The following is a 12,509-nucleotide window of genomic DNA, read 5'->3' as shown; positions in this document are numbered from 1 at the left end:
AAAATTAAAACGACTCTTTTATTTGGAAATTTTAAACATCTACTTTGCGATCAACATTTGAGAAGTTCACAGAATTTCTACGCTATTACGGTTTGGTAATCTTATATTCAAAATAATACAAATCTTCAAGTATTAGAGATAATAAACGTGGAAATCAATAACATTTTAATGTATTATTAAAAATAGATATTGATTACTACAGTTATATACAAAATATAAACAGAGGACAAGCATAAAATTTGGTGTGATGTGCATTATCTTATTTTGTTATATACAACCGAACCACTAACATTTCTTAAATTATACTATAATTGAGTTTATAAACTACCTTTGTAAAAAAGGACGTTGATGTATATTTTTGAGAAAAATAAACTTTGTCATTATTTAATACGAAAGACGCATTGTAATTGGTCATTGTGCTATAAAAGTTGCAAATACGTGTTTTTATATGGAGAAGGTTTTACTCGTATAATATCCACTTCGATCAGGCTATCATATCGGTCAATGGATACACAGCTATCAGCCGATTTTTTCCAGGAGAATTATATCCGTTCAATTAAATTGTAATTAATAGAGGAAACGATTTTTAGTTGAGTTGATTTCTTGTTTAAAATACTTATGTATATAGTTCAGCTTAAGTTCACGTTCAAGCTTAAATAACAGCCATCCTATCACCCATATTACAAGTTTAAGTATACTTTTACAAGCTCTTTTGAAACGTCATTTTAATTCTATAAAATGTAAGCTTCTAGAAAGTATGTAGTTTACCTCTTTGTGGTGTTTGTTAGATTTTCCGTCCCATAAGATAATGTAAAGGAAGGTACAGAGTGATCTATACACACAAGTGCAATATCTCCCACCCAATTTACTAATCCTCGTAGAGAATGGCCGACGTTGTTGTAATCGACCAGGATGAAATCCACATCATCATCTTGAGACGTGTTGCAAGTCAAAACTAGTTTGACCGGTGAAGAGTTCCGTACTTCACTTTTAATACATAACAATTCTTCATTTGTTTATTTGTGTTTCAATGTTATTTTATTTTGTATTCGATATTTTTCGAGTTTCAAGTTGTTCCAAGATTTTGGTAATGTGAGACCGACGCTCTACCCAAGTGCAACAGTTTTATTAATATATCTGTGTAAGCAATTCTCCCAATACATAGTAAACGCTTCGTCCCTTGTTACACGGAACGGTTACTGCTGCAAAAGTGCTAATCACAATAAAAATCATCTTTACCAAGAGACATAACATTTTAACGACTTGTAACGTCAGTGCCGAAATTATTAAATTGAATCCGCTACACATATAGCGTTGTATGTGGTCCGCTTAGCGATGTGTTTGTCGCTGGTTCAGTCCTGACCCCTTTGACTATTGTCGTACTCCTAACACAGGTTTTACGGCTAATTAGAGCGATAAAAGGCATTACTAATAATTGGAAATATGAGAAACGTTAATGAGCAAGCTAAATTGAGTTTTGTTGACTTCGTTTGGATTAAATAATTTAATGATTACATAGGAAAAGTAAAAAATAACGAGACATGTGATTCTTAATTGGAGTTAACCTTTACATCGTTTACTGCCATTGGTCTAGTGCCATCAGATGCCAAGTTTCTGGGTTCAAAATATCAGATCGGCCGAAAAGTTATTGGATTTTATGTCGATATATTCTCGTTAACAGCCCAGAATCTGGAAGTTGGAAGTGTTTACACTGCCGTGCCTGGAAGCGCGTAAAATCGACGGTGCTGTGCCTGAACTGTTTCCGGACGAGTCAGATTTGCTATCTCGTCTCATTATGAGATTATGGGAATAGAAAGCGCACCTGTGCTTGCACACACACTATAATATGAACTGTTAGGTTAGATTGCTTGCAGTGACCGAAATTGTTCAGGATGACATCATCATCGCACCATATACATGAACCTATATAATTCCCACGTCTAATAAACTATTCCTTATTAGTACATTTTTTTTTCTAAATATTTAATACTTTATAATTATGATAAGATTGATAAGTTATGTATATACAACACACATTGCCACAAAATTCACCACGTATCTTTACAACTTAAAATTGAGTAGGTGATGAAATTGGATTAAGATATATCTCGTAAATATACTTAAAATATAAACCTATTTTTTATAAATAACCTATATAGATTTATATATTTACATTAAATATAAAGCTTCCACAAATTCAAGATATAGATTATACAGAAAAGATCGGTAAAAACTGACTCACTTGCCGTTAGGAATCGACTGTATCTTTATTACTATAATGGTAAATAATTAATGGCATTGTAATTTTAGGTCACCACCATAGAAGAGTACGGGGTGTACACGATGCTGCCGGCGCAGCAACTAGCGCCGATAAGCCCGTGGCCACCCGACGCGATGCTGGACCGCATGGACGACCTGGCGCACAAAGGTAAAGGTAATGGTGACCACCATTTACATTATCGTTTTAACTTATTTATCTGTTCTAATTGAGAAAGAAATCCGCTTTTATATATCAAAATTTTCATATTGAAATCTACAGTTTAACGTCTCTAATGATTGATACTTTTTTTTAATTCAATTGAATACATTTTTTTAATATAATACGTTCGACATTTGACTACTGAGTTGATTTCGTTATCATTTACATTTTAACGAAAACAAGAACTCGTTTCAAAATAATGGGGAGAAATTCGGACTTTGTTTAATAAACATAACTTCAGGATATATTGACTTATTATAAAAAGCGTCAAAATATAATTTTAATAATTATTCTATATATAATGTTTGTACATTATATATAGTCACTATGAATTTACTCCATTTATTTTATTCAGTACACCTGCACCACAAGCATCTTGTGTTGTCTAAAGCTTCCATAAAATCCCTGTGACGTTTCACCTGTACTAGTCTGTCATACGTATAAACGTGATTAATTGGAGTAAGCAGGCTTGTGGTGAACAGGGCACAGCGGTGTTAACCAGCTCGGCGGCGTGTTTGTAGGAGGCAGACCATTGCCCGACTCCACGAGGCAGAAGATCGTGGAGCTCGCACACTCGGGAGCAAGGCCCTGCGACATTAGCCGTATCCTGCAGGTCTCCAACGGCTGCGTGTCGAAGATACTTGGCAGGTTTGTTCGAATTCAAATCTTAGTTTATGGTAAAGGATATTAAAAATTGTTCGTGTGAAATCATAGTTGTGTCTATTGCTGAGTTACAATCTTCAAAAATAAAGTAGGAGCCCGTAACCCAATTTTTGGCAAGGATAGTAGAACTTAGTCTACCATACTACTGTAGTATGATTTATTACGCACACAAGCCATTTACTCTTAATGTTTTACTCCACAGCTGAGCATTACATGAGATTATAAACACCATTTAAGTACATCTTATTTTGTTAAACTCTGCGGATTCTATCCCTGGGCAGTATCAAAACATTTCAACAGTCTTTACAATATCCATGATATTACAACTGCTAAATACAATTACAATTTTTGGATGAATAATATAGAAGTCGACTAACTTTCTTGATATATAAATATAAATCTAAAATTTTATTTTAAGATATTAAGGAATCATAGAAAATCTATTTTTAGATTTTTTTATAAAAAATGAAAAAATCCAATTACATAATAAACTAAATACTAAAAAAATTATAATGAGATGCTACGATCTTCTAAAAGGCCATACTCAAATTAACGCCTTTTTTATTCAGTTTTCAAGAAATAAGAAAAATACGAAGATAAATTTTCCTATAAAATATATAAGAAAAATAAATGTGACTTAGATACCTATCATCCCATATTCTCGTCTGTATTAGACCCCACACATTGTCAGAGATTCCAATAAAGCCAAAGTTATGATAAAATTATTCAGAAAAAAAAGAATAGCGGATTTGAACGTATATTTTTTTCGTCTATAAACGAACGTCACGTCTCTTTGTAATAAGAGAATAATAAATAACTTGACTTGTTTGGAACATAATCAACGTCTCATAACGTAGTTATAGTATTCTCATTATGTACAAAATACATAATGCCTCGTTTAGAATTGTAATGCCCAGTGTATAAAACAAGTAAGGAAATAGATCACATTGTAAATCTTACAGTGTTAGATAAAAAAAAATTGCTGGTAATAAATTTGGACTTTATACCAACACTATTCCGTAGTGGTATGCGCTGGTGGAATATATATTTGTCACAATACATGTAGCAAAAATTTATCCAATCGATGCAGGTTCTAAACGTAGCACCTACTGAAGAAACCCGACAATAACCTAACAGAATTTGTCCTTAACCGTCGAATATAAAATAAATATCAAAAACATTTTAGTTTGTTTATAAAATAATTAAGCAATCAGAAAATATTTAACCTTACGTTCATGGTTCAATAAGAAGCAGCGAAGTATTGATCTAGTCCAAGCCGCAATTGTCATAATACATAACCAACTATGGCATTATGTTACATGAAACCATCCCAAAAATGCCGTTGAAACGAACACCATATCTAACTGGCTGTGACCACAGAAATGTACTTGTGACCACACCTAGCACTAGTGAAATAACCTTGCCAAATTAAAAAGACCTCAGATTGGATGGAAGTGGTTAAACAAATACGGGCTTCTAATATTGGTAATGCTATTAACAGCCAAGGTGACTGCGAAGGTTGGTTAAGAGATGTAATTTGAGAAATACTATTTCACGTGCATTGAATGTAGATTGTTTTTTGTTTGTTTTACTTGAGGTTAGATGTTTTTATGACAATACACGTATTATAATAATAATACAGAAATAAATTGAAATAAAAAAAACATACATATATTTCTTATGTTTGCGTTATTTACTGTAAATATTTAATGTAATATATCCTTTATATTAAACGTAACAAAATATATTTTAACATCACTTGAATTCAATTATTATTGATTATTTTTCATAGTTAATTTAATAAGAAGAGTCGACAAATAATGTTCATAGAAGTTTATCAATACAAGAAAATTGTAAATTATTGTAAAAAAAATGTTATAAATTTTAAATAGTTAGATAGAATTTGTGGATCCTATCAAAGATCGTGTGTTCGAATTCAAACAAGCACCCCTTAATTATCATATTTTTAATTCGTGTTTATAATTATAAATTTAAATACGAAAAGTTTTTCGTCTCGTCTTCAGCGGTGATCAAGCCCCGAATGAGTCGTATGAAATTCTGGAATACTACTCTCTAGGAGAGAATATATTTGTCCAACAGTGTGGCATCTACGGGCGGTTACTTTACAAATTTTACTAGATAATTTATTAGAAAAATAAACCTAATATAATATGACACATGAACTTGGGATTAGTGTTAGATAATATTACTATATTATTAGTTAGAAGTAGTATAAAATGCCTGACAGCTGGCCGGCAAGGCGAATAAAAGTACAAACCAGGTATCGAACCTGATACCCGGGAACTTGACACCACGGTGCCCCACCGGCGATGGTATCACCGTAGGTGACAGTTTGTGCAAGAAGGTTTAGAATTCGTTTTAATTAATTTACAAAAAAAATACTTAATTAATTTTAAGATAAAATAAAATATAATATGATACAGATTTTTACTGGAATTTTCTTTTGTATAATTGTATGTGGCTAGTTACCTCTTGTCTATGTATAGTATTTTTTCCTTCTTGGGCTGCTGGAAGAAATCTTCGAGGAAAAAGCATGCTTAGTTTTCTTATGTCGTCTCCTCATCTAACTTGCTTCTGGTATTGCATATTGTTCAAAAATAAATGAAGATGAAAGAAAAAATAACTTGAAATTTATTGAAATTCACATTAAGTGCCAATTATATACAGAAATGATAATTTTAATCAATTATGTTTTAAAATTATTATTATATCTTTATTATCATATCTATGAGTGACTTGCGTGGATGTTCGTTCTATTCGTAGTTTGTCATCTTCGAAGAGGAGCTGAGACCGAGGTCTTATACGTATATTATAATCGAAAATAACAAGTAACGTTATCTACTCTTTTAATTATAACCACAGACTTTAAATTTCGTAAAAGGTACACGAATGGCGAGAGAAGATTCGTATAAACTACCCTGATAAATTTATTAGTTTCTTTAACTTTGTATGACACTAATAGACAAGACTAAATTAATAAATAAATCTAATTATTTATTATAATAACATTTTAGAAAAAAAAACGCCTGTATTTAGGCTCGGGTTCCATCACAGGATGCTAGTTATTGTGTAAAACAGCATTGTATATCTGCTTATTTGAAAAGAGCAACTATACGAGTTTCTTGCCGTTTCTTCTCGCTAGAGGCTGCTTTCGGAAACGGTAGTAGTGTTTCAATATGGACGATTCAAAAACGCTTCATTGTAAAGTTGACTTGAATAAAATTGATTTTATTTGATTTGATTTATATGTATGTCCTTTGAAAAAATTATTATATTGCAATTTATTTTTGAAATATGATTTTCTAGTGTTCAACCAATTTGGTTTTCTAATAATATTAATTTGATTGTACGTATTAGGTATTATGAAACGGGTTCGATTCGACCTCGGGCAATAGGCGGCTCGAAGCCACGAGTGGCCACAGCGGAGGTGGTGAGCAAGATAGCCCAATACAAGCGAGAGTGCCCGTCTATCTTCGCGTGGGAGATCAGAGACCGTCTTCTAAGCGAAGGAGTCTGCACTTCGGATAACATTCCAAGCGTGAGTACACTTATATGTTTTTAAATTGTTACAATGACCTCGACCTTTGACGTATAAAGAGTAACAGTTGGCAAACCCTGTTAAATTTAAGACTCGACGGAAAACTCGATAACTTTTTTTATTGGTCCACGACTTGAACTAAATCTAAACCAATATTAAAAATGCATATAAGGCATATGGTGAGCTAAGTATAACAGTAACTAAGTTCACGTTAGATATTCATAATTACTCTATAATTAATAGTGTTGGTATTGTCACAGTGTTTTGTTAGTACTGATTTGATTCATAGTATTATTACGTCATTGTCTTTCGATTGAATACAAAATGAATTAAGATTAATCTATTTCGCGAACATAACGTCAATGTTGTACACATTTTTACTAATATAATATAAAGTAGTAAAAAATATTCCAGATAAAAAAAACACAGTTAATAAAAAAATAGATATCTTTCCTTGTCTTAAAATTTTCACGAAATATGAACCCGAAGATTTTACGGCAACGCCTTTCTTGAGTACTAAAAACGAAAGGGCATCAAAAAACACAATGGTGTCGTATAACGGTAGCTATAGTTCGATTATATACAGGGTGCTATAACGCCTTATCTTCCCCAGCACTATACAGGACTCCCCTTTCCTTTCCCCTTCTCCTCCCCCTACCGTGGCAAAACAATATGACGTTATAGCTTTTTTCTTCATCTTTCCTTTTTTTTTGAATACGAAGCCGCTCCCTTCTGGGACTTGGACGATATGACGTACTCGTATATAGGATGCTTTTACACACATTTTAAAGATAAACATACTTCTTTTCTTCCGTAAAGGTATTATACATTAATAATCAAAGTTATAGAGTATGCATTCAATTAATTTTATATACCTCGTAACATAATTAAAAATAAGTACGAAAATAAACATTTTATTCGTTTTTTACAGTATTTAAGATAAAAAAAAACTTTAGTATCCGTCTTTATGATTCAACTCTTTAACGTAATGTGTAATGTAGCGAAAAAACTCCTAAAAAGCTATGAATACGAAAATATCATTGTGCTAATGTCTACTTTTAACGACTAGAGAATTCTTAAACATCCTTTACGACAAAAATGTTCCCTCCGGTACTTAACATAAATTAATTAAGGATTTTGCGCCATCACCCTGTTGCTGACGGCTTAGAAAAAGAACCGACTTTGAATAGCACCAAGATCGAGAAAAACATAATATAGATGGTATGTCGAAAAAAAGGACAAAGATATGATTTTTTAATGAGTGCGAAAGAGTTGGTTGTCTATCTCTTTTCCACCGTCTGAGAGGGAGCGATTTTGACACGGTATGAATAAAGAAAATATGAAGGTTTTGTTGCCGTAAAAATTCCAGTACAGGGGATAAAGTCTTTAAGTTATCTGCGAGGGAACCGTTAAGGGTGGTTCCGGAGACAGGTACAGTCGGAAACAAAAGATTACGTAGTACTACGATCAGTTTTTTTTAATATAGAAATCTTAATAGTAATTCTTAATATTTATTCTTAATTGATGTGTTTATTTTATAATACGACGTAAAATAAAATTATGAAAATATGGATACATCCTTGGATCTCAAAAAAGATAATATATTAAATACTTTTTACATAGTACATATATATTTTTTGTGTATAACCGGAAACGTCAGTACAACAATGGGATTTAACTTACGAGATGTTAGTTGGCGAAATTATTTTGGGCTGAATGTGCCTTTACCGAAAGCCACGAAAGGAAAAAAGTTAGTGTTAGAAAAATTCACACATCATCACAAAAAAAAAGAGTTTTCGTATCTTTTTCATACATTTAGATTATTAGATATATGAGATATTGAAAATCATATATGACAGAAAAATCCATGTTTTCTTGACACATTTGAAATAGGTACTAAGGTACAGTAAGAAAATCTTTACTAATAATAATATTACTAAAGCGAAAGTGATTCTGTTTGTTACCTCTCATCGCTTAAACCGCTGAACAGATTTAGATGAAATTTCGCATGGAGATAGTTTGAGACCAGGGGAAAGACATAGACTTATAAGACTCCTCAGATAAAATGGGGGTCAAAAGTTTCTGTGCCGAAGGTAAAATTTTATAAATTACGCGCGGGTAAAGCCTTGGGTTCAATTTGTAACGGAATAAAACTGTTAGGATATAAAGAAAAACCTTGACTTTTGTTAGTCGACTAAGTCTGAAAAAAACATACATTTTTAATTCCACCTGTACACTTTCACATAGAGAATATATATACATATTATATAAAGTAATCCGTTGTTTAGGTACTTCAGTTCGAGAGTGCTTAAAGGTGGAATATATTAACCATCGATCCGATTCGAGTTCACGTCGAATTTTGTTAAGTTACCGTAAATAATATTTGATGTTTAAATTTATGTATACCGTCATTCGCTTATGCACATCGGAAAATTATTTCATACGACAAGGATTATCTAAAGGAGATCGTACATTTGTTAGGCGATACGCACTTGTGTCGTTACGAAATAATTCTTTAAAAATATTAAAATGAACCATTGTTGACTTATAGGTCTTCAATATTTTGCTGAACTTTGAGCAGGACTTGGTGTAAAGGTAAAGGAGATATCTGTTTTTATATACTTAATTTTATCGAACAGAGTTAAGAACATTTCGTTTTTAAAACAAACTCTTGTATATACAAATGATAATTATTTGTTATCATCAACATATATTTAAATTTTAATATTTCTGTTTGATGTTAGAAAAACAAAATAAAATTTTAAATAATAAAATTTGAAATGTAGATTTATTTTTTTATTGTTTGACAAAAAAAAACTGTCATCAGTCAAACAGTATCTCTGTTGTATTTTGATCCTTGTCGGTCGATCCATTATTCCAGGCTCACGCAAACTAATCGCATTCGTTTTGTTTGCCAAAGTGTATACTATAGTCTTAATAATTTCTAAATATTAAAGGATAACTTAAGATGACGACGAAAAATTCATATGAATTATTAAGCTTTTATAAATTGTTTTTATATATTTATATATTATACAATAATAATGGACGTTCTTAATAACGTCAATTTAATTGAAGGCAATCCCGTCTTGGTAAGGGCTCATCATATATTCTACCGCCAGCAATAAGTATTGTTGTGTTCAAGCTTAAAGGCTCAGTGAGCCAGTGTAACTACAACACAAGGGACTTAATCACATCTCAGTTCCCAGGGTTGGTTATGATGAATATTCTTTTCAGTACCAGTGTCTATTTGCAGTGCTATTTGCAGTCCGCTTAACGGTTCCATAAAAAAATTTATAAGCCATATTCATTATTATTAAGAATGAAAAAAACAACAATAATTCCACAATTACAAAATAAAATAACACTTCAAATCACTCCGTTTGATCTTCAAACAATGTAAGTATTTAGTTTATGAAGTAGAAATTAATTTGCGTTAAATCTCCCTCGAATAATAAAATATATATATTATAACTGAATTAAATATAACAATAATTATTTTAATAGCAATTTTCTCTATCTTACATTCTGATTATTACTAAAATTAATCAACAAATAATATATATCTCAAATTAGACAAATAAGGACATTACCGATTTGAATTCTCCCAATTCCGGTCCAATTATGTTTGTTAGAGAATAACACAAAAATAGCCGAACCAATTTCGTTTTCAACGACTCAAAAATCGACATTCCAATAATCTGACAGTTCAGTTGAACATTTTTCTATATTACTTCCTTTTAGTTTTAGATTTTGCCATCCATACTTAAAATATTCACCGGGAACCATAATACAATCAGTAGTTTAACAGCAAACATGATGTCACTAAGCCTTTAGTAAAGGCCCTTCGCTCTAACGAAGCCAAAAAAATCGGCCCCGTTTAAACTCAATTTTCAGCCAATGAAAAATGTGATTAACGGTCATAATTATAGGGTTCCATTTTAATTGATATAGTCATGGACTAGGGTTGTCACATGGTATCGCATGTTCCCGTAGCAAATCACTTCCGGGCCACTAAATGCAGGCCAAATTAATGCGTTTAGCACGCTCCCGGCATGGGGATGACAACTTTATTTTATTATATAGCTATATTTTCTTGTCACTTCGCCATCAGCCGTTGCAATTTTTTGTTTGTTATATTGTAACCCTTATCGGCAATTTATTTCAATAGCACTCGTGATATTGATATGTGGATATATTATTAGAAATTTATAATATGGTTTACATATTTATAATGACAGTTATATTGATTCATTTGGAAAATATGTAAAGTGTAATTGATATTTCAAAATGCAAAATTATTGAAAAGGAAAACAGAGTGGACTTAGGGTTTTTTATCATTCTTATCAACAAAATCAATATCAAAATCAAAATATAATTTATTCAAGTACGCTTTTACAAGCACTTTCGAATCGTCATTTAACAAACTATTTAAAGTAAAGCTACCACCGGTTCGGAATGTAGATTCTACCGAGAAGAACCGGCAAGAGACTCGGTATGTCGTTACTCTTTTTCAACATCTAAAAATACAGTCATGTTAGTTAAATACAATAATATATGTATGTTATGTCTCCTGCGTGGAAGTTAACAAGCATTAACTCCACGCTTTTTTATCATCAATATAATCTTGAACATTCATACAAAACAGAACGTGCAGTTTGTAGAAATATAAAGAGTTTAAATGGTTTGTTATAGAATAATAAGGTTTTCAAAATATGCCAGTTGGAACCTAGACATTATAAATACATACCCCTATAATATGCTATTCATGTTTCATGGATCAAAAAAGTCAAGTAATTTTCGTAGCGTACACACAAATACTATGTTGTTTACAATAACACATGGTGTATCCAATTATTATGTTGAGAACAACTACAAAATTTGACTAAAATAACCCGCTGAGTTTCTTACGCCGGTTCTACTCACTTCAGAGTATTTTCTTCATCGAACCGGTTTTTTACTTTTTCTATCAAATAAATTAATTTCTTTATTAATAAAAAAAATAATTAAATTTAATTTTTCTATAAAAAAAATTAAGCAATAGTATTTGAAGCGTGTGTATATACATAAACATGCGTAACTCGAAGTTAAAGTCAAACATTTATTTTTTTAATATAAAAACAAATTCACTTTACATTTGACTAAGAAAATCTCATGAAGTTGTTTCTTGAGAAATTCCTGTGAGATTTGTTTTTACGGGATGTTTATTAAGTCAAAAACAAACAAATATATTTTTCATACCGTTTATTTTTTCCATACTCATCCTGCTAAAATTAATTAAATTTTCTATTTTATTGACACTAACAGAAATTGCATCCTGCATTAGATTTTCTCGAGAAAAACTACCGAATATTGTAGGAAAACCACAAAATTTTAACTTAACGCTTATATCATGTAAATAATCCACTCACTAACGATTTATTAAAAGAGTTTTTAATTTAATAATTAGAAAAAATATCTACAGGTTTTTTATAAAATTAAATGTGGTCTAGTAGGATATATTATCAAATAATTATTAAAGATAATGGATTTATTTAGTGGTAAATATCAAATCATCACCAACCAACCATATTTCACCTAAATATCCCTTACATCCCACGTTATTGCCTATCATCGGTCCAATGAATATCTCATACAGAACACTGATTTAAAATATCATTAAAGCATATCTAAGATCTCACAGGGCTATCGCAACAAATTGTAACAAAGGCCTCAGAAAAGGAGATTATCGAAAATGGCACGTGGCTGGCACGCGACTGGCTCGCGTCCGATGTATGGACCTAATATTGTCATACATTCAAAATTTAA

The 12,509-nt window shown here is 31.4% G+C and overlaps 1 protein-coding gene across 1 annotated transcript in view; it reads left to right on the top strand.

The window, feature by feature from the left end:
- Positions 1-2,343: 2,343 nt before the first annotated feature.
- The window catches only part of LOC125072300 (paired box protein Pax-6-like), a 47,993-nt gene continuing 37,827 nt past the window's right edge, over positions 2,344-12,509 (top strand). The window contains exons 1-3 of the mRNA XM_047682875.1: positions 2,344-2,428; positions 2,962-3,127; positions 6,521-6,701. Of these exons, the coding sequence (XP_047538831.1) occupies positions 2,344-2,428; positions 2,962-3,127; positions 6,521-6,701 (432 nt within the window). The remainder of the gene's footprint in view (positions 2,429-2,961; positions 3,128-6,520; positions 6,702-12,509) is intronic.

The sequence above is a fragment of the Vanessa atalanta genome, chromosome 21 (assembly GCF_905147765.1).
Source record: "Vanessa atalanta chromosome 21, ilVanAtal1.2, whole genome shotgun sequence".
Taxonomy (NCBI): domain Eukaryota; kingdom Metazoa; phylum Arthropoda; class Insecta; order Lepidoptera; family Nymphalidae; genus Vanessa; species Vanessa atalanta.
This window is presented reverse-complemented; position numbering and strand designations above follow the sequence as displayed.